Here is a 21,595-nt window from a genome sequence, read left to right as displayed (position 1 = left end):
AATAGCGGCAGTGGAGTTGTTATTTGGGACACAGCCATCTGACTTAGTGTGTTCGACTGGAAAAGGTCAAGATTATTATGTTTAGATTATATGGTAAGGACCTTTCCCCCACTTTGATCACATGTTCCCCCCCGCAGTTTTTGGAGAAGCTAATCGTAAGCACTACTTGGCTTCCCTGCCGTAAATATGGGATGTCAGCCATTATTAAATGTGGCCCAAATAGACAAACCTCTCAGCTGCTGTTTGGTGCTCCACGTCTTTGAAGGAAGAAAATGCAAGCTGGTTTCAGGATAAAACAATGATGTATTTGTGGGTGGAATCTTCCAGTATGTTACAAATGACATATTTCCTCATAAGTTGGCAATGGTGAGTACTTTTCCTTTGAGTCAGCCATTTTGTAGACAAGCACTGTCATGATTACAGCATGTATCTGTACCACTAATATGATGTTGACATAACAGTGTCTGGTACACTTCCTACTTGTATTATTCCACAAAAGTCACAGATCCTCCACCTCCTGAGGTTTACAAACCTCAGGCACTGATGAAGACACGGACATGAAGACATCTGAATACAACTGAGCGTTGTATTTATGGCAGACAAAGTAAAATTTGAAATTAAGGAGCAAATAATTTAGGTGGAGGTAGCTACATCCTGGAAGTGTGTTATCTCCTGCCAGGCTTGATGATAAAGCTCAGTAAGACAGGTCTGACCAGTATGTCACACAGTGAGTGTTTTGTACGTGCTGCTCGAGGCTTGGGTGTGAGGTGTCTGGGGGCAGTGTAGGATGGGTGGGTGGGGGGTTGGATCACTTTGCCCTATAGGGAGGAATGTGTTTAAGCTCAGTCAAAAGCCATCTGACCTCCAACGGTTTCTTCTTCTCTCTGTGTCATGCTCTGTCTATGTTGTCTGATCTTTTGGGAGCCCCACTGGGTCCCTTTCTAACATAGAGTGGGGTAGAGTGTGTGGGCTTCAACTTTTCCCTGATGTCTTTCTTTTCTTTCTTTATCTTCTGTGTGTTTGTCTCATTAATCCACAGATGTGCGGTTGCAGGCCTTGTGCTTGACAATTAGTGTCATCATTATCATAGGCTGCTGATAAGGGTATCATTACTGCCTCTGAAATAGCCTCATGTGAAGACTGCCTGTGCTTCCCCTGACCACCACATTTACACAATGTCATTGTAGTCCCAGGGTAAGATGCCCAGGCAAATATCTATGATAGATATAACTTAAATTTAATAGTTGAATACTTAATTATTAGTATTCAACCCCAACCTGGATGTACCTTTAACTTTTTTTTTTTTTTGCTTTGCAACTTTAAATCAACGGATTACAAGGTTTTGTTTTATTATTGCTGAAACTAAGGGCCCTCTTTGTCGAAACTCTACACACAAAAACCAAAAACATACAAACAAAATACAAAATGTCTTACATCTCTTTCAAAAGCAAACACTTCAAAACTATATACACTCTTCCCAGCTTTACACACAAACACCAAATAAATAGCTCTTTCCACATGGCAACCGCACACATAGCAAATATAGACTAGAACACTAATTCACTGGGGAAACAAAAAAATTAGTTTATTCTTAAAACTGACATACTTGATACTTATAACAGTATCAGACACAGTCACTGTACTGAACTGTAAACAAAATACAAGATATTGCAACTACAGTCCATGCTATCACACCAAAGAAACCTGAAACCTGAATCCTATTTGTGTGATTTCTAAGTGATCTGTTTGATTGAAGGTGTTTTCACATGCACATTCTGGGTGCAGGTGCCTTACAATTGAGTGTAGTATTTCAATGGCAGTGATTAGCAAACAACACAAACAGGCTTTTAATTTTGAATGATGTGTCGAAAGGTAACCGTGTGTAGTTATTTTAAAAAATAAGTGTGTTTAAGGTTTTTAAGTTGATATGGCTACTCATAAAAATTAACTTGTTCCAACCAGTTTTTCCACATTATTTGTCAACTCATCCAAATAATGTTTGCAATTTATCTAAATCATTAAATAAGAAGTTTGATCATAGCAACCATACATTTATTTAAGTTTTAAAGTACACTAGTTTTAGAGTACACTGTTGTCCACAGGACTTTTGTTGGCCTCTATCACTGATGCCTGTCTCTCTAGAGGATTCATACCTGTGCCATATCCTTTTCATCCTGTCATATGACTGATATTTCTGTACTCTGGTTTGCAGCCTTTCTGTGATTGGTACATTCTTTCTCAGTAAACTTGTTACAGATTTCATTTTTATTTGAAACTGGTCACACCTTGGAAACAGGGGATCACTGTTGAGCAATGAAAAACAATCCCTATAAACAACAGGCTGCATTACTGATGATTTGGGAGTGTCACAGTAAAGGGGTGTTTGCGCTCATGCAATCAGTTATAAATTTAAGCAATCACTTCAGTTCAGTTTGCAGACCGACTCTGTTCTGTTTATTTGCATTGAAAAAGGCTGAATGAATCTATAATGATACTGCATTGTTAAACAATTAAAGATGGATGCTTAAAGTAAGGGGAATACTTCCACAGGAATTGCAGAAAAACAAGTTCTGCAAGTTAGTTTGTTCCTGGAAAATTCCTCCTGAAATCTTCCTGTTATATTCCTGTATGGACCTGAGTTTAGCAACATTGAACAGTGAATGTCCTCTCTGGTTTGTATTATTAAAGGAGTAACTTATAAGTTAACAAAATACAGAATATTCCTATGAAGTCTGATATTACTGGGGAATGTATTAACTGTGACATGTCTGTGTAGTTTAGCTGCATGACTGTATTGAGTCATGTTTCTTATAAAACGTATGCTGTGTAATATCCTAAACGCACGACCAAAGTCATAGGAGTCCAGCCCAGTCAGAACTGGTGACATCTGTCAAAAAGGTGGGTGGGGTATAAGGGGGCAGGTAGGTAGGCTGCTACCTCACTCCATCCAGATTTGGAGAAAGCCTTCCCTCCCGACCTGAGGTCCCACACGCACACAGTGGGTGTGTATTGTGCACAGATAGCATCACTCAGCGGGCTGCTGTTGGACGCACGTACGCACCGCCGCCGCCGCCGCCGCCACGCACCCACCGGACAGACGCCCATGATGAGAGGCTGCTCCAGCCGGTCCAAGCTCACACAGGACGCAGCGGGTAAGAGACGTCGCCTCGGAGGCTCTGGTAGACTTTGTGCATGCGGGAGTTTAAATTGTGCATCTTTAACCGGTGTACCGAGAGAGTCGGGCGGCGAGGGGGGCAGGTCGAGCAGCCCTTCAGGACGTAAACAAGAGTCGTTGCGCTGGCGCTGTCACCGAGACCTTTACCCTACATACCAGCTACAGGCGACAATCTTTGGGTTTTTATAGTGTCCACAATCATTTGTAAGCGCAGCTGTTGGGCTGTAACACAGAGGATGAGGAGGCAGGCGGATGTTTTTGGGGGCTGCTGCCGAAATAATAATAATAATAATAATAATAATAATAATAATAATAATAATGTAAAGGCTTCGTGTAGACTGACGCGGAGCTCCCTGTTTTCTTTTATTATTGTTGTGATATTATTTTTATTCCCCCACACACTGATGGAGATGCTGTTACAGAGGGTCATGGTGTGCGCTGTCTGTTGTGTTTCTGGTTTGTTTGCTACCATGCAATGCATAACATGTAAGTCTTCTAAACACTGCATGGAGCCGCAGCGGACTGTGAACGCGGTGAATGCTGCTGCACTGCCCACTGTTCACATACTATATTGGGAGATGACTTGTCCACTATATTACAGGCTAAAAGCCTGTTAGCTGCAATCAGAGCCTCCTGGCAGCTGCTGGGAGGAGGAGCAGCACGCTGTCTGTTTCCTGTTCATGTCCCAGTGTACAACATGCTAGACACCCCATTTACCCTCACTGAAGTATTTCATACAGTGCACATGAGAGTGACTTCCTGCTGCTGTTTCCACACTGGCTATCCAGTTTTTAGGCAGATAAGATAAGCTGCTTTAAATAGCCCACCAATGAGCTAATACAGACCAACTTTTACAGTGTGCGCCACAGTTAGTTTCTTTAAAACTCTGCTCTGCAGTGTGTTTATATTACCCGGCTGAAAAATCTAAAAATAAATGCAGATGAGTTGGTGGGCCATTTATTTGTGGACCTTAGGAACCTGACATATATTATAGTCTACTAGCAGTCAGGGAATATGAGAGAGAGAGAGAGAGGGAGCTATTTAATTAGAAAACCTCCATCTCACCATATTTAGGTCAGAGGACCTGTTACTCCACCACCAAGACCGACTCTAAAAGCTTAATATAAGGAGTGCATCAGATAGCCCATAAGGAACATAAACAGATGAACAGATAGGCCTACTAACCTGAAAATGTACAGTGACTTACCACTATATCAACCACACCAGCACAGTGTAATTCAACCCAGCACTTCTGCAAAAGTCCTCTCTTTATGAGGCTTATAATTTTTATTTTGTATTGGCTCTATGTTAGTGTGGTGTGGACTTACTTCTGTGGTAATTGCTTAGGCCATTGTGATGGTGAACTGCATTCAGTCTGCCTGAGATAGACAGAATATTAGAAACATCTTTATACGAATTATCTCACCACTTTTATGCCCCCAACAAAATCTGAACATTATAGGCATTATGTCTGTAGAAAATATAGAAGGTGCTTGTTGCAGGCCTGTTGAGTTGGATTACATTACAGGTGTTTCTTATACACAAGCCTGGGTCAACACACAGGCAGATAGGGAGGGAGAGTAATGCTGCCATCTTATGGACATTGTCAGCTCATGCGTTGAACGTTAGCTTCTGTAAGAAAATGTTCACAACACTCAATTAGTGTGATGTAGTGTTGATTAAATAAAAGTACACTAAAATGTAAATGCCGGTTGTTGTCTCTACAGAGTTATACTGACTTGTTATAGCAGGAAAAGCACAGGTGGTACTAAAAGTATTAAAGGTAGCTCCTTTCTATTCAAGCCTCCCAGTAAACTATCTCAGTGAGCCAGCATGCACAATATGAGCACCCTGAAAGTGAAGCAGATAACTGGAATTCAGTCATCGCTAATTTAGTCTTATGTTTTGTGTCTCCTATGAAAAAAGTCTTATTGCTGGTACATTTTAGAATCATCAGACATGCTGAAAAGAAACAGTTTAGTTTAAAAAGAATCAGTACTCAGAGTAAATTATGTTTGTGGTAACATAACGCAGTCAGTTGCAGTTCAACGTCTTCCTTTTCCAAATCAAAGTGTCCTGTTGTTTCTTAAAGGCATAAATGACCAAAAGCCATTTCCCATATTTAGAAACAGCTCATACATTGTATTTTAAATGCTTACAGAACAATTACACGATTTAGATCATGAATTTGGATCGAGCACCTCGGTCATTATGAGGCCTACAGGAAATTGCTGTAGAACAACACAGGCCTTAACAGTCTAGACTGACTCCCATAATAACGATGTGAACCCAACTGGGCTGCTCTTGGCCGACTCTAACCTTCTGGAAGTGACAGTAACACTGTCTGGTTTTGTAGACTAACATTACATTTAGTAAATATACTTATGTGAAATAGGCAAACTGAGCCAAGTCTTAAGCAACCACTGTGGCCAAACATAATGCAGTCTTTAGGCAATATTGAACATGTGGTGTAAGTGCACACACACGCAAGGGTTTTGAGTCATTGAGGCTGATTATGCATCTGCTCAGGTTGAAGCCGGGGAGCTGAACTCAGAGTGCACCAATAAAAACAATTATGGTGCAATTGGTCCCACCTTAACAGATAAGGCAAGAGAGTGAGGGAGATGTGAATCGAGCACAATCCTTACACGCCCACACAGTGCTGAGAAGAAAGACGCCTGTGTGTGTTTGTGTGTGTGGGACATTGAAAGCAGCATTTCTTTGCCTCTGTCTCAGAATGTACTCCATGTGGTGTGATAGTGGTATTGTTTTAAAGGATGATAATGTAAGTACACTAATGCTGAGAGACTGCACACCAACTCACCACCCTGACCTTCAGATCAAGGGGGTCAAGGTGGTGTTTTAGCAGTAACCTCTCGACCAAAACTAAATAACTACATGTGCTGTGATGTGATCTTTGTGTTGTTCCTATTACGGATACAGACTCACACTGAGATTATACTCTTAAAGCTGCATTAATCTAATATATTTTTATATAAACAATAGAGCAGGGTTTGCTCCTTGTGACAACCCCACAGAAATATACCTCCCCTCAGCTCTACGGAGCATTTTAGTGCCTCTCAGCTCACTGATGGATTGTTTTTACTCTTAACTCTCACTGCTCTCATCAGCCTCATCTCCAGCTACAGCAGGCAGCTGGTTTCAGTGGAAAACCAATAAAAAGCGACTGAAAGCTGCAGAACCAAACAGCAGATAAGCAGACAGTTCAGTACTGAAGCTACCTGCATTGTTTGTCCCGGTCTGAAATATGTTTGCGCTGTTGAGCACCCAGCACAGCTCGTGTCATTTACGGTAATGGAGAAAGCGTGGTGCGCTCGTGCTGCGGTCGTTACGGCCGACCGTTGCTGTGGCCCGACCGGAACACGTGACCACAGCACAGAGAGAGACACCGGGGGACCGGGACATCTCTCATCCCCGCAGAGCAGCGCGGATGAAACACCGGTCACCTTCAGAGCAGCATCACGGGAAAAGGCCCCGTGTTCCCGCCGCGGCTGCCTCCACCTCACCGGGAGACGGAATGGAGGACAAAACCCCGTCAAATCCGCGGGAACTCACTCAAAACCCGCTCAAGAAGATCTGGATGCCGTGTAAAAATGGCCTTCCTGAAAAACACATTTCTCAAAGAAAGGGTGCGTATGACAACGTGGCGACAGTGGTTAGCATCAGTGTGTACCGGCACCGTACCGGCACCGTACCGGCACTGCTGTTTGAACCCGGTTTGTGTGCCTATCAACGCATATTTATCGTCTTCCGTCGGAGGTTTGTTCGCACTTGTTCGCACGCAGCCAGACCCCCGGCGGTAACTTCAATAATGAACGCTAATCCGTCCACATGCGTTAAATCCCGATGTGTTTTAATGTGCTAGCAGCTAAGGTTCCCGCGGTGGGGAGCGCAGTTCGCGGGGTTCAGGAGTCTGCTGCTGTTATATAAGGACTCACTGGATGTGCACACAGAGGAAGGCTGCTCGCACCGAGGAGAAAGGACTGGTGTGATACTGGGGGTGTCCATCTCTTTGTTACTGTGTGCCAAGTCAAGCACCAGCTGTTGGTAAACAGGGATTGTACCCCTGCAGTCATGTGAGTGACTCGCCCTGTGGATGTGCTGTTGCATTTGCTCTGCGCTCAGTGTCAGGGTCTCCTGGCTGGAAGGACTTTAAAATGCCAGTGAAATCATGAGTCTGTGGTGGATACATCGGTCTGTGTGAGTGGAGTGAACTAGGCAGTCAACACACAGCAATGTCCATGCTTTAAAACACACAAAGAACCCCATGCTCTCTGGCCCAGTCCTCTGTGCTGCTACTCAGTGTGGAAACTCTCCTCTGCTGATGTCTTGAGCAGTTAAAGCGCAGTGTTTCTCAACTCCATGGATTGTCAGGGTGGTGTAATGTGACTTTGTCTTCGTGGCAGATAACGCTGGATTAAACGTTCAGATAAGGACAATCTAATGTTAATATTAAATCTTTGTCTTTATTTTATTACGCAATATGCAAGATAGTAGAAGAGCAAGTGACGGAGGCATACAGAGCCTTGAGATAAACCTTTACTGAGGCGTCGCACGTTTTACACTGTGTGTATTATGCATGATCAGCACATGACTGACGCCTCCTTTCCCCTCTTCCTCTTTCATTGCAGTATGTATGACCAACTGTCCCACCCTGATTGTGACAGTGGGCCTCCCTGCCAGAGGGAAGACCTATATCTCCAAGAAACTGACCCGCTATCTGAACTGGATCGGAGTGCCCACTAGAGGTACGGCAGCTCCTGTGAACAGAGTCTAATAAACTTTAATGAAACGAAGCCCATTTGTAGAAACATCAGTTGTTGTTTCAAACACGTGACATCCATGTTGAGTTTCATACCTGAGAGAAAGATGAGCTGAAGTGTCTTTGCCTCCGTTTTCCCCATAGAGTTCAACGTTGGGCAGTACAGGAGAGAATGTGTGAAGATCTACAAGTCCTTTGAGTTCTTCCGTCCAGACAACGAGGAGGGGTTAAAGATCAGACGGTAAGAGCGTCGGCTGGCTCCTGACAGCCGTAGCGGTTCATTTGACATGCAACCATGTGACGTTTCTGTTCGTCTGATCTTTACAGACAGTGTGCTTCGGCAGCGTTGAACGATGTGCGGCAGTATCTCACAGAAGAAGGAGGCCAGGTTGCGGTGGGTCAGATGTTAAATGCTGTGTTGGTTTAGATGTTTCAGGCAGGTCAGATACAGAGTAATGACGTTTTTGTTCAAACCTTTGTTTTAAACAGGTTTTTGATGCAACAAACACTACCAGAGAAAGGAGGGAAACCATCATCCAGTTTGCAGACCAGAATGGTTTCAAGGTAACTTGTTGGGCCACAGTTCTGGGAGGCGGCACTGATTCAGTTGACGTTCAGTTCACTAAGCTTGATTTTGTTCCTCCTCCTCGTCTTCTCTCAGGTGTTCTTCGTGGAGTCTGTGTGTGAAGACCCAGATGTCATACAGGAGAACATAGTGGTGAGTGTCCTGAGCTCGTCTGTTTATTTTATCTGAAGAGATCATGAACTTCTGCCCACGTTGCGCTCACTCCTCTGCTGTTTCTCTGTTCAGCAAGTGAAGCTGGGAAGTCCCGACTACACCAACTGTAACACAGAAGAAGCAGTGGAAGATTTCATGAAGAGGATCAAGTGTTATGAAAACTCCTACGAGACTCTGGATGAAGTCCTAGACAGGTGAGGTGAAAGCTGGTGTGGAGAGTGTGTTCGTAAAGATGTCCCAGCTCTGCAAAAATACAGGAATAACTAGCTTAGCAAATTAGCAGTTTCAAATACACTCTGGGCTTTTCATCAGAAACTAATCATGAACATTAGTTTGTTGGCTATTGCTCATGTTTGACAATATTAAAATCAGAAACCTTTGCCTAAGGTTGATTATGTAGGATAGTCCTCTGTGTATCTGCTCATTCACTTCTCTAGTAAGGTCAGGAGTAAACATTAGCCTGCTCTTTGCCTGATGTGGAGACGTGGCAGCACACAGACTGTTTTAACTTTTTAGCATGTTAAAGGTGAATTATTTATATTTCCAAACAACTAATTGGTTCTCATATAGATACACTGGTTAAATGTGTCTGGTCTCCTTTCAGGGATCTCTCGTTCATTAAAATCATGGACGTGGGTCAGCGGTACTTGGTCAACAGGGTGTTGGACCACATCCAGAGCCGGATCGTGTACTACCTCATGAACATTCACATCACGCCGCGCTCCATCTACCTGTGTCGCCATGGTGAGAGCGAGCTCAATGTCAAGGGTCGAATCGGAGGAGACTCGGGCCTCACACCGAGAGGCAAAGAGGTATATCAGACTTTTTCAACAAAGGATATGTCTTTGTTTGATTTTTACCTGACCAGATGAGTTAGTGAAAAAAGGTAATTAGCTTTTTTTTCCTCCATGCAGTTTGGGAAGAAGCTGAGCAATTTCATCCAGTCACAGGGCATCAGCGACCTGAAGGTCTGGACCAGTCAGATGAAGAGAACCATCCAGACAGCTGAAGCTCTCAGTGTGCCCTACGAACAGTGGAAGGTCCTGAACGAGATTGATGCAGTGAGTGCCACGTTCTCGCCTGCTGAGCACAGCTGTTTGCTGACGTGTGTGTGGTGTCAATAGAGTTTAAACCGTGTGTGTGTGTGTGTGTGTGTGTGTTATGTTAGGGTGTGTGCGAGGAGATGAGGTACGAGGAGATCCAGGACAACTATCCTCTGGAGTTTGCTCTAAGGGACCAGGACAAATACCGCTATCGGTACCCCAAAGGAGAGGTCAGTGGCTGAAGTTTAACGCGTTTCTGTTTTGTCTAATGATGGGATGTGGTTATGTAACTGTTAAAGAGTGTTTTTGTGTGTTAGCAGCATGCTGGTGGACAGTGTGTCTCTGTTTGTTTTTTTTGAATTTCCCAATGCAGAGTTGGTCTTCCTTTTTGAATATAGTGACACACACACACTCTCTCTCACGCGAACACACCACAAACACAATTAAACTGCATCCAGATGGCCACTGGCCACTTACTCTCTGCTAATGAGTCTCAGCCTGGACGAGCAGTTTCACAGACAGAAAACAAAGACTTCACATTTGTGTGTGTGTGTGTGTGTGTGTGTGTGTGTGTGTGTGCGCGCGCCAAACTGTGCGGTCAGGTTGTTTACTGCGGGTCTGAATTCCCGCTGGCCTGTTCTCTCCTTAAGTCCATCCCATTACCTCTCCATTAATCTAACAGAGGAAGATGGATGTGGGCATTAGTTGGCTGCCCAGGCGGACAGTGCTGATGTGGGACTTTGGGGAATCTTGTTAAAGCTAGTGTTTGTCTAGACGGCCTGTATGGATTTCTCCACCTGCTGAAATGTCGATCTGTTTACCCGAGGTTGATTATAAGGCAGAAAGTGTGGAAAAAAAAGTCAGATTTACAGCTCTTCCTCTGTTTGTTCTCTGTAGATGATACATATGGATAAAGCTGTCTTTAGTAGTGATTCTCAGAGTAAATCGTCCTCCATCTGTAATGAAATCTGTTTCTAGTAGTGTAGTTCTCTGCTGTCTGTCTGATTTGCCTCTTTCTGTGACTCAGTCCTATGAGGACCTTGTGCAGCGGTTGGAGCCAGTCATCATGGAGCTGGAGCGGCAAGAGAATGTTCTGGTCATCTGCCACCAGGCTGTTATGCGCTGCTTGTTGGCATATTTCCTGGACAAGACGGCAGGTCAGTCCTTTAACTGAACCTCAGGGAGCCTGTGGGGCCCAAGACAGGGGCCCTTCAGTAAGGCACACATAGAAGAACATAAAGTAAGACAAGAGAAAAGCAGATTCACTAATAATAATAATAACAGTTCAGTGAAGATTACAGATCCAACATAATCTTAGAAAAATACTGTAACAAAGTATTTATGTCAGTGTAAAGCTGTGACACACTTTCAAAGTGAGTCCGATTGAGCAGTGTTTCACTCGTGGCTGACTGACCTGATTTCCATGTTGTAGACCAGATTACTGCAGCAAACATCTCTCAGCTCTGTATATAGTATATCTCAAATGTAGGCATGGACAGCCTTAGGATTTTATTTACTTTACTTTAATAGACACCCTTATTGTTTTTTATTTATTTTTTATTACTAAATAAATACATTTTATTAAAAACAGTTATTGTAGAGGATTTGAATATATTTAGATTTTAAGTGTAACAAAATATTGTTTCTAGAGCAGCAATGTTAACAACAGCATGTCACTGAGTAAACTCTTAATGCCCCTGGAAACAAATGTAATCTGTTTTCCCTCCATTACTCCCTGCTAATATGGATTAGCTTGTTCATAACAATATGCTGTCAGTCTAATGAGGTTAAAAACATACCAGTGGTGGAATGGATACTGCTGACCTTAAAAATACCCTGGTTTAATAATTTAGAACTGGTTCCAAATTCAGGTCTCTTACTTTGCATTACTGGATTCAGTCTAGAAATATTACACTTACAGATCAAAAAGGATATACAGCAATTAGAGTTCCTTGTTTGTTCAGGTAGTTTAACGAACTGTTTTGTACATTTGTCTCCACACAGAAGAGCTGCCGTACCTGAAGTGCCCGCTGCACACGGTGCTGAAGCTAACGCCAGTGGCCTATGGTAGGATTGTTGGCGTTTAATGCACACATGCAAATTGATTTCTAATAGGAATAAAAAACACTCTTCTGCCATCTTGAACTAATGCAACCAAACTTCTGTCTGCACGCTCAGGCTGTAAGGTGGAGTCCATCAGCTTAAATGTGGACGCAGTCAACACACACCGAGAAAGACCGGAGGTGGGTATAACAACATACAACCACAGAACCACACAACCACGCATCCACAGTGTCCCATAACATTGCACTAAAATATTAAAAAACAAAATTAGAGTTACGTCAGTACTACCAAGTGCCGATTCACCTTAAACAAGTCTGTGCCACATTTCGGTGCCTGAGAGTGCATCTGTGTGTGAGAGTAGAGTGTATATATATAGCATGTTCAAGTCACAGTGAGTCAGAGCACCCAGCCTTTGTAATGCAAAACCCAAAGCTGGTCAGGGAACATGTCTAACCTGAAGAAACCTGGTCAAGCCTGGTCAAAAAAAATATATCTAAGAACTAAACAGTGTAATGTTACCGTGTTTGATAGCCTGAAAGCAAAGTCCCCTGCACACAGCCACAGCTAATGTTAGCACGCCTGCAGCCAGTGCGACAGTTAAACCCTCTGTGACGACGAAACTTTAAGTAGGCAACAACAACTTCATTGATCATCTTCAGGTAATTAATTAGCTGGTTTGATAAGTTGCACGGGGCGTTTTTCACTCTTGGTTGACGCTTACAGTATAAAAATATTAATGAGCTCAGAGCAGGCTTTGTGTTAGATTATATGTTATCAGGACATAACTAACAATGACAAATGCTCCTGTTGCTTTTCACCCTCACACCCTTTAGATAAACATGCCTGTGAGGGGATGATGTCACAGTTTCTTACAGGGTTTGATGCTGAAAAGCACTTTTGAAAGTATTCACACAATGATCGCTCTCAGTGAAATATACCTGTGAATATATGTACTGTATATGAGTAATGGTATGATGTAAGGCTTAGAAACCTTCACTTACAGGTTAAATGTGGGATTTTTGAAATTGATTGTTCTTTACCCGTGAAGCCCCTGTGTTTTTTTGATGTATTTTTAGCTGAGAAATCATCAGTTTTTCTAAGAAAAATAATTAGATTAAAATTTAAAAAAGCATGACACTCGAAGAACCTCAACCTCTGAAGTGAATACGTCTGTTGGAGTCTTCGCCCCTGGTGTGTGTGCAGTGGATTTCATATGTCCTATGTGTTTTGATCCTCCCCCCTCTGTTTTTCTTTATCAAACAGAACGTAGAAGTGTCGCGGATGTCAGAGGAGGCTTTGCTAACAGTGCCAGCTCACCAATGAGGCAGTACCCCTCACCCCACCCCCCAACCCCATCCTTTTTTACCCTTCCTTACGCACACTCCACCCTCCAGACGCACAATGTACCTGACAGACCTCTAGTCTTTCTTCTCCACCTTCCTTTGATTGGATTACTCTTCACCCTTCACTGTTCTTATCTTCTGTCTTTCCTCCACTTATATTTTAAGACGTGATGATGGTGGTAATTGACTGGAATCCAGTTTCTCATTTTCATTATTAATCCTATGACACGGATCTTGTGTTGTGCACGTTCTCCCATTTTTGGAGAATTAATGAAAAGCAGATGAAGGTATTTTCTTTTTGAAACGATGCTGTAATCCCAACTGTGAAGCAGTGACACTCCAACACCTTTTTTGTTGAAGCAGTGATTATGTGTTGTTTGTTTCCTCATTGATTATGTCTGTTAGACTGATTTTAAACAATTTTAACTTTTACCAGTGTCTCATCGCTAATTTCTTTCGGGAGAAGTCAGGACACTCTAATCTTTTACAGCATTGCACAGCTCCAAACCAGGTTTGCACATAAAAAATCAACTGTTTTTATTTCCTTATTAAATGTACTCTATTATAGGATGTCTAACACTGTCTAATGAAGTACAGACATAATTTGTTCTGTTTTTTTTTTTTTTGTTTAACAATGTGACGGTTCTTACAGTATATTCACATCATGATCAGAATTAAGAAGATATTTCTGTTTTAATGTTTCTAAATAAACACCAGTCAACCATTTAATGTATCCACACCACACTCTTGTGCTTCATTTTAGAAAGTTTGACATGAAAGCTGTTTTCCTCCTTAATATCTGCAAGTTACTTCATAATAAAATGCAACCAGACTGCTGAGCTGGATATTTCTTACTCGCACTACTTGGAGATCAAAAAAGTCCTACTACTTCCTTCCTACTCTCACTATCTACAGATCAGATGTGCAGTGCAGTGCCCTTCCTGCATACTCGGCTGTACAAACTGAAGACTCGAGAGATTTCCCGATTCATTCATATGCATAAGGCTCTGCTGGGGTGCATAAAAAAGTGCTGCCATTCATCAGCCTGAACAAAACACTCACTGTGTCTCACACAGATTTCTTTCTGTCTAGATTTTGAGTTAAAACAAAATGTACGCCAGCTGTTCACAGTCAGTACTACGGGCACTTTGTTAAAAGGTTTAGTCGTCGTTTGAAAACAAAAGCTGATATTGCAATGTCTAAAAGAACCTAAAGCTTACAAACTACCATGTACATGATGGTGTGATTAAAATAAACACGTCATAGGAACTGTTTAAATCATGAGCTAAGTGACAAATGCTGCTATAACGGTCTATCAGGAAATGAGGCTTTTCAAAGGAACCTGAAGCATCCAGCACAGTTTGAAAGAGGTCAAATCATCTGTAGGTGCATCATTAAAAAAACAAAACTTTTCTAATATGACAAACTTTCAAAAACCCTGACATCTGCCACATACAGACTACAGTACATCAACAAACAGTACCACAAGTGTAAAAACAACAGATTAATAGTGTGGCATTGTGTCTAACTGATGTGTGGTAACAACCACAGCTGTAGAGCTTTGTTGTTCCCTCGACTCTGAATGTGTTCATACAGACACAGTTTACTCAGAAGGCAACCTGACACTGATGCGTTCCTCTTTCCAGAATGTGAACATCCATCGTACACCAGAAGACGCCCTGCAGACCGTCCCTCCTCACCTCTGACGGCTGGCTCTCTCGCCCCCTTTCGACCCCTCCTGTGGTTGTTTCACTGTTCCAGTCTGCACAACCTGCTCACAGTGGTGACGTCTGGGTGATGTGCCTCCTCCTCCTCCTCCTCCTCCTCTTCCTCCTTCAAACACCTCCGCCAGACACGCACACCTCACTGTAACCCCGGTGTCTTTTTTTTTTAAAAGGGAGTTGAAGGAGCTGAACCTGAACACATCATGTGTTTGGGCCTCAGTGTTGTTATTTGAAAGCTAAACGGTACACTGTATGTATAGGTATATTTTTAACTATTAACTATATGGTTATCGTCAAATGATCATGTGACTTTCTGCTACATGTTGCTGTTTTGTGCAATTGTTTTCTGTGAAGCTGTCTCTCGTGCAATTTGAAGGTTACAAACCTACTTGGAAACAATACTATAAAACCAGGTTTTCTATGTTGAAAACAGTTCAAGATTTTATACTGATGGCTTTCTTCAGCTGGTGATTCTACACACAGACCTTCAATGAAATTAAAACTGCGCACACAATGTAATGGTCATTTAAAAATGCAATATTTGCTCAAAGCTGTTGGTGTTGATATGGGTCATGTCTGTAAAATACATCCCAACTCCACTATAATAAAGATGTTATTTTTATTAACTCACTGGTCATTACCTCATTATGGATGCAATGATTTATTTATTAGGGCTGCACTGATGATTAATCTGCAGTAATTTCTGAGTCTATAAAATGTCAGAAAATAGTGGAAAAGACACCCATCATATCATGTGTTGTCTGACTGTCTAAACCCAAAGACATTCAGTCAGTAAACCAGCAAAGTCACGTTTAAGAAGCTAGAACCACTGATTCTTTGCTAAATGCTTAAAATGAGAGACTGGTGGAGCATGAGGATGGCACGGTGAAAATACGATCAGATTGTCCAGTACATAATATAATCTAGTATACCAATACTAAATATAAAAACCCTTTATTACTGCTGCCACTACTTCAGTGCAGTTGAGCAAGGCACCAGCAGCACTACAAACCTTTTAGTGACCAGCAAATACTCCTAAGGAACTAAAAGCATTTAATGTTATTCTAGATGGTTTGGATTAAGTTGCAAATGTGAATAAATTGTGGATGTCAGAAATGGCTCACACATGGTGTGCAGCATGGAGGTATTACTTCCTCTTTCTCACAGCTGAAATAACACAGTAACAGCGTAATGCTGACAAAAACAACTTCCTCAGAGGCAGAACAGATCCATTTATAGGCACAGCAGCAACATGCTCAGCATGAGTGACAGACAGTTAAAGGTATAAAGAGTTTTATTATCTTTCATTATTTTCATACATGGGCTTTGGTGGCTTCTTTACAGACACCTCTCCCTCCATGTCTGCGATTAAACGCCACACACACCACTTTCCTCAAACATGGGTTTCCTGAACAGAGAAAATTTGGAGACAAATTTGAAACAACAGTGACAGAACATACAGACTCATACACAAAATACAAAAACCTGGCCGTCTGATTGGCAACATCACCCTGTATGACCCTGTACTCATGGATATCAACTTGATTAATACTTTAAGGACCCGCCTTTGTTTGGGGATTTGTTCTAAGTGGCTGAAAATGAAACTGGTAAATATTTCATTATATACAGTCATCGATATTTATGAGTACAGGGAAATACTCGAGACGGGCGCAAAGGGTGTCATCTCCAGATTGGTCATGTTCCTCTCGTCTCCTCGCTGATTGGCTGTTTACTCCTTTAGTCCTCCACTCCTGTGCTGATTGGCCCTTGCAGCGTTTCTTCCAGCTTGTGTGGGACCGCGGACAACACTGTCATCAGAACTGTGGACAGGAGAAGGCAAGTTACTTTCCATGTGAGCATTTCTGTCTTTTACAATAAAGAACATCTGTAGACAACCACAGCTATGACTCTGGCTTTTGTAACGTCAAACAAAAAAAAAAAAAAGGTTTCTTACATTCTTGAGGAATTCTTCGGCGACGATACGGGCCCTGGCATTGACAGACAGTTTCATCTCACTGATCTCCTTGTCGATCTCCTCCATGAAGTGGATGACAAAGTCCACCAGCTTGTGTTTGTACATCTGCTCCGTGTGGAAGTTGGTAATCAAGAAGCTAATATCGTATCCCTGAAATCACAGTGCAAGAGAGGAAAGAAGTGAGTCAATCACCAGTCAACTAATCAGACAAACATATGACTAGTTTAATTAATGGGAATATACATTGTAAATATTGAGGGATTTAATGTCTGTGTACAGTTTCTATAACATCTGAGCAAGAGTGCTATGACGTTTGCCATTTATGAAGTTCACTCTGTTCCTCTTTCTCCCGTCATACTATGACTGTACACTGATTCCTCTTTTGTCACTCACTTTTTTTATTCTATTATATACAACCTAGATTACCTCTACGGGTTTCCTCCTCAGAATGAAGAAGTTCTCTGCTCTCATCATCATGAAGCGCATGAACTTGTGGCAAAGGATCTTCTCAATCTCATCAGCCTGAAGGGAATCAGTTGCATGTCAGAAAGTGGACGAAAATGGATGAAATGTGAACGTCTCATAACCAAAAACAGTCAAACTCCTGCTGTTGTTAATCACCTGTTTGACAGCGATGCTGACTCTGACAGAGTTGATGGATCCCTCAATGAGAACCTTCTCCTTGTCATTGCGGCTGATCACCACGGGCTGAAGTAGCAGTTCCTTACTGCTCCTGTAACCACAGCACGATCCATCCATTACAAATAATGGCTCGGTTTTATGTTTTCTAGATGCAGCAAGTGTCTGGCTCTACACAGAACATTAGAAGTTAAAGGGACTTGCTGAAAAACTCTTAATCTTCCCATTGTACTGGGAGGACACCTGCAAACAGGCTGCAGCAAGTCCCCTCTGGCTAATTGTACAGCCCTGCTTGCCCATGCTTGTGTACATTTTTCCCTACTGCATTTTCTTATGCAAGTTTGCACAAGTCCACATTTGTGTGACAGCAATCAGCTAGAGGGCTGGAAAAACGGTAGAGCGGGGGACGACGACAAGAAGTAAGACTGCACAATCCAAACACATGCCATTAAACATACCTGACCTCCACCTCTGGCTTATTGTGACGCTCCACCACCTGAGAGGAGAAGTTCTCCAGACAGAGGGCCGCCTGCAAGGTGGCCCTCACAGCGTTTAAGTAGGGGCGCAGAGTCGCTGTCTGCAGGAGAAATGGAATAAGATCAGTATCTGGGTGGATCCCACTGCAGGGAATATCTTGCTGGTTGATGCATTTGTTATTTAGATCAGAGTAAATGGGCAAACTGAACCTCCCAGTCTAGCAAAGGGTGACTCGACTAGCAGGGTCAGCTTATAAAGTCAGGAAGCAAAATGAGCTTCATGCAGGGATGCAGCGGCTACTGCTCAGTTACAACACATTTACAGTTTATCATCTTTAGATATTCAAGATAAAACCACAAACAGCCATTTTAGAAAGAAAAAACACAGTAATCTGTATGAATGTGATACATTTATCTGTTCTAATCTGGTTCTTATAACTGGCTTTATCGTTAGCGGATGAGGGGCTTTCAGGTGACCGAGATGCGGCTCATTCAAATTATTTACGTCCATCCCTCTACTTATGTCAGATATATGAAGTATCCAGTGACAGAGCTTTGGAGAAACTACCAGTCATAGTAACGAGGGAAAAGGGGGCCGAGAGGAAAAGACAGCTCAGCTCAATCACTTTAGTTTCTGCAAACCGTATCAAGGATGCCCGTCCTCTGGTTTCACTGTCTGCAGCCAACCAGAAATACCGTCTATGAGAAACACGGAGCTAGCTAGCTAAACTCGCCTCGACCGTAGCCATAGTTAGCGGAGGAAAACGACTAAATAATAAAATATAAAGACACATTCAGTGCAAGACACTTACCATTTTTGCGCTGTAAAAGACGGAAGTTCCTCAGCCACGCCTGGGACTCCTCTTCCGTAAATCCTACATAGTCAAGTAGCGAAAGGGTGCGCTACTTTTTGACGTAGCTCTTCGTTTGAAGTAGCGGATTTCTGCGCACAACGGCAGTGCTGTTGTTTGCGCTTCTTACTCCGCCCAGGTGGAGTACGGTTTGTTTAAAACGAGCATACCCTTGGATGAGTCCATTCCGCTCTGTGAACAGGAGACATATCGCTCGGTGACCGTTGGTCCTGGAGTCATTTTTACTTTTTGTTGCCTGTTTTTGAATAAAATATGTTAAATTTCAACGTTATAACCGATATATCACCCACTTAAATAGCTTAATTACAGGTTTAATGGTAATACATTTTTTTTAATGCACCTTGGCACAATATGGTTTGTTCCGATGATACCATTATAGCATTAGGGTAACGTATTCACATCTCTTAGAGTTTGTTTTGATATATATTAAGATTTGAAAGTGCATCTTCAATTTTTATAAAGTTCCGTAATTTTTATATTGTTTTTGAAAGTGTTTTTTTGTCGTAAATATGCCACAATTCAATTAGACTGTATTTCACACACCCCTCTAATCACAATGGTTTTTTCCATCATGGATACCATTCACTGACGGTAAATATCGTTGCTCTTAAACATTCAAACATACATATCGGTGCTTTATGTTTTCACCGTTCAACTCTCCCAATGTTAAAAGTCCTTCGTGTAAAACCTTCGTGTGCTAAACCGTGAAATCATAGCGACCGGTAATACCGTTGAAGAGTACATTGGGCCGTCTGGGCCCAGTTGGCTTTCTATTAAGCAGACCTGCGTGTACGTGAGCGTGCTTGAGTGTGTATTTAATGTGTGTGTGTGTGAGTGATAGAGAGACACACAGGCACACGTAAACAGAGTAAGGACCACAGCTGCTCTCCTCCTTTATAACCCACACTGTCCATCCTGTTTCAGTTTATTCAGACACTGCCAGCAGGTCTCTACCACACAGCATCATGAGTGAATTAAAGGACTGCCCCCCTCTGAAATACTACGACTTCAAGCCCGTCGAGCACGTGAAGGTGTGTCCCCGCTACACGGCTGTGCTCGGCCGCTCAGAGGACGATGGCATCGGCATTGAGGAGCTGGACACCCTGCAGCTGGAGCTGGAGACGCTCCTGTCCTCAGCCAGCCGCCGCCTCCGGGCCCTGGAGGAGCAGAGACAGGTAGGAGACAGTTGGACACCTCCATCCTTAATCAGCTTGTTCATGTGGTATCAGTCTTTGTTCCCCAGCCAGTGGTATGTGACTGTGAATCCCAGACACATATTCCCAACAATGCTACTATTTACATCCCCTTCTGCGCTGCGTCTCAGATCCTCACAGACTGGCAGGACAAGAAGGGGGATAAGCGCTTTCTGAAGCTGGGGAAAGACCCAGACCCCGCTGCCTCCTCCCGCCACAAACCAAAGAAGCAGAAGTTGGATGGCAAAGGCAGTCACGGGCCAGGTCCGGGTCCTGGCAGACCCAAATCCAAGAATCTACAGCCTAAAGTCCAAGAGTATGAATTCACAGACGATCCACAAGACATTCCCCGAACTCCTAAAAATGATGCACCCAACAGGTCAGCAACAGCAGCTCCTCCTAATAGTTCTGCTATCTCTATTATACTGTACTCTCTTTACCTCAGTGTTATTCCTCATTATTGTCACACAGCGGTTCTGTAGTAATAAGTTATATGTAATATGTTTTCACAAGGTGTCTTTGTATTTAAAATATTGTTGTTTTTGTTTCAGATTTTGGGCATCAGTCGAGCCATATTGTGCTGATATCACAAATGAAGAGATACGATTGTTGGAGGAGCTTCTGAAACCCCCGGAGGATGAAGCAGAGTATTTCAAAGTATGGTTGTACCTCAGCATCGCTAAAATTCGGGGAGTTGTTATTGTGTTCAATAATACATTTATGTTAATAAATGTGTGTTAAGCTTTAATATTGTCTGTGTTAGACTCCAGCTCTGGGGAAGCACTACTCTCAGCGGTGGGCTCAGGAGGATCTGCTGGAGGAGCAGAGGGAAGGAGCACGAGCCAATGACAAGAAGAAGAACCTCATGGGGGGCCCGCTGTCTGAGCTGGATGCAAAAGGTGAGTGAAGACTGCAGCCTCTGCCTTTTAAATGATGATGAATGTCAGACTGGAGTTACTGCACAAGCATGCATCCACCCTCATACTCATCTTCATCTTCAACTACTGCAGATGTGGACTCCCTGTTGAAAAAGTCAGAGTCCCAACATGAATCTCCAGAAGATGGATGTCCCTTCGGTCCCCTCACACAGCGTCTGCTCCAGGCCCTTGTAGAGGTCAGTATGTTGTCATCCAGCATGTACACTAATAAAACAGTTTTTTCATTATAAAAATAACCGATAAGTGAGATGTGGCATCTGAAATATGTATGTTTAAGTATTGTGGAAACACTGAAACATTTTATTCTTTCTTCCAGGAGAATATTATATCCCCCATGGAGGATTCTCCTATACCCGACATTTCAGGGAAGGACGGTAATGACGGCGCTGGAACTTCTCCTCGAAGCCAAGGAAAAGCTTTTAGGTATTACAACGCTCAAGACCTAATGAATCAGAAGCACCGAGATCAGTTCTCCACATTAGATAAGTTGGCACGTTGGCAGCCGTTTTTACACACAGCCAGTTTACACACCACAGTGCTGCAAACTGGCTGTGAGTTTGGTTCATTCAGGCCTTGTGTATCTATGGAAAAAATCCTAATCACGATCATTTGGGTCAAAATTGAAATCACG

At 42.8% G+C, this 21,595-nt stretch overlaps 3 protein-coding genes across 7 annotated transcripts in view; 2 read left to right on the top strand and 1 right to left on the bottom strand.

Annotated features, from left to right (window-relative positions):
- The first annotated feature begins 58 nt into the window (after positions 1-58).
- On the top strand, positions 59-15,497 carry LOC118328688 (6-phosphofructo-2-kinase/fructose-2,6-bisphosphatase 4-like). Of its 5 annotated transcripts, XM_035662569.1 has the most exons (15): positions 59-366; positions 1,040-3,152; positions 7,828-7,944; positions 8,103-8,199; positions 8,286-8,352; positions 8,448-8,522; positions 8,620-8,676; positions 8,770-8,891; positions 9,302-9,509; positions 9,612-9,758; positions 9,866-9,970; positions 10,768-10,897; positions 11,745-11,807; positions 11,919-11,983; positions 13,068-13,886. In XM_035662569.1, the coding sequence occupies exons 2-15, from the start codon at positions 3,104-3,106 to the stop codon at positions 13,125-13,127; spliced, it is 1,362 nt and encodes a 453-aa protein (XP_035518462.1). In that variant the 5' UTR covers positions 59-366; positions 1,040-3,103; the 3' UTR covers positions 13,128-13,886. The 5 variants fall into 5 exon arrangements, with proteins under 5 accessions (XP_035518462.1, XP_035518463.1, XP_035518461.1 ...); XM_035662570.1 differs by lacking the exons at positions 59-366; positions 13,068-13,886 and adding an exon at positions 14,794-15,497 and having other exon boundaries at positions 826-3,152; XM_035662568.1 differs by lacking the exon at positions 59-366 and having other exon boundaries at positions 826-3,152.
- Positions 15,498-16,147: 650 nt separating this feature from the next.
- arpc4l (actin related protein 2/3 complex, subunit 4, like) lies at positions 16,148-18,927 on the bottom strand. Its single transcript, XM_035662575.1, has 6 exons — positions 18,774-18,927; positions 17,944-18,062; positions 17,468-17,579; positions 17,273-17,368; positions 16,826-16,996; positions 16,148-16,691 (listed from the first exon to the last, which is right to left on the bottom strand). The coding sequence occupies exons 1-6, from the start codon at positions 18,774-18,776 to the stop codon at positions 16,686-16,688; spliced, it is 507 nt and encodes a 168-aa protein (XP_035518468.1). The 5' UTR covers positions 18,777-18,927; the 3' UTR covers positions 16,148-16,685.
- A 390-nt stretch (positions 18,928-19,317) lies between these two features.
- tada3l (transcriptional adaptor 3 (NGG1 homolog, yeast)-like) overlaps positions 19,318-21,595 on the top strand; it is a gene marked incomplete at its 3' end in the record, with an annotated part of 3,202 nt that continues 924 nt past the window's right edge. The window contains 7 exon segments of the mRNA XM_035662573.1: positions 19,318-19,424; positions 19,758-20,008; positions 20,158-20,405; positions 20,578-20,683; positions 20,790-20,925; positions 21,037-21,140; positions 21,281-21,387. Coding sequence (XP_035518466.1) covers positions 19,799-20,008; positions 20,158-20,405; positions 20,578-20,683; positions 20,790-20,925; positions 21,037-21,140; positions 21,281-21,387 — 911 coding nt within the window. The 5' untranslated portion in view covers positions 19,318-19,424; positions 19,758-19,798.

The sequence above is a fragment of the Morone saxatilis genome, unplaced genomic scaffold (genome assembly GCF_004916995.1).
Source record: "Morone saxatilis isolate NCDOM2014 unplaced genomic scaffold, NCSU_SB_2.0 Contig18, whole genome shotgun sequence".
Classification (NCBI taxonomy): Eukaryota; Metazoa; Chordata; class Actinopteri; family Moronidae; genus Morone; species Morone saxatilis.
This window is presented reverse-complemented; position numbering and strand designations above follow the sequence as displayed.

Coding starts and splice junctions, on each gene's coding strand:
- LOC118328688 (XM_035662567.1), top strand. CDS start 6,627: ATGAAACACCGGTCACCTTCAGAGCAGCATCACGGGAAAAGGCCCCGT. Junction 9,971..10,767: donor ATCGGTACCCCAAAGGAGAG/GTCAGTGGCTGA, acceptor TCTGTGACTCAG/TCCTATGAGGACCTTGTGCA. Junction 11,808..11,918: donor GCTAACGCCAGTGGCCTATG/GTAGGATTGTTG, acceptor CTGCACGCTCAG/GCTGTAAGGTGGAGTCCATC.
- arpc4l (XM_035662575.1), bottom strand. Junction 17,580..17,943: donor AAGCCAGAGGTGGAGGTCAG/GTATGTTTAATG, acceptor CTGTGGTTACAG/GAGCAGTAAGGAACTGCTAC. Junction 17,369..17,467: donor TCAGCATCGCTGTCAAACAG/GTGATTAACAAC, acceptor GATTCCCTTCAG/GCTGATGAGATTGAGAAGAT.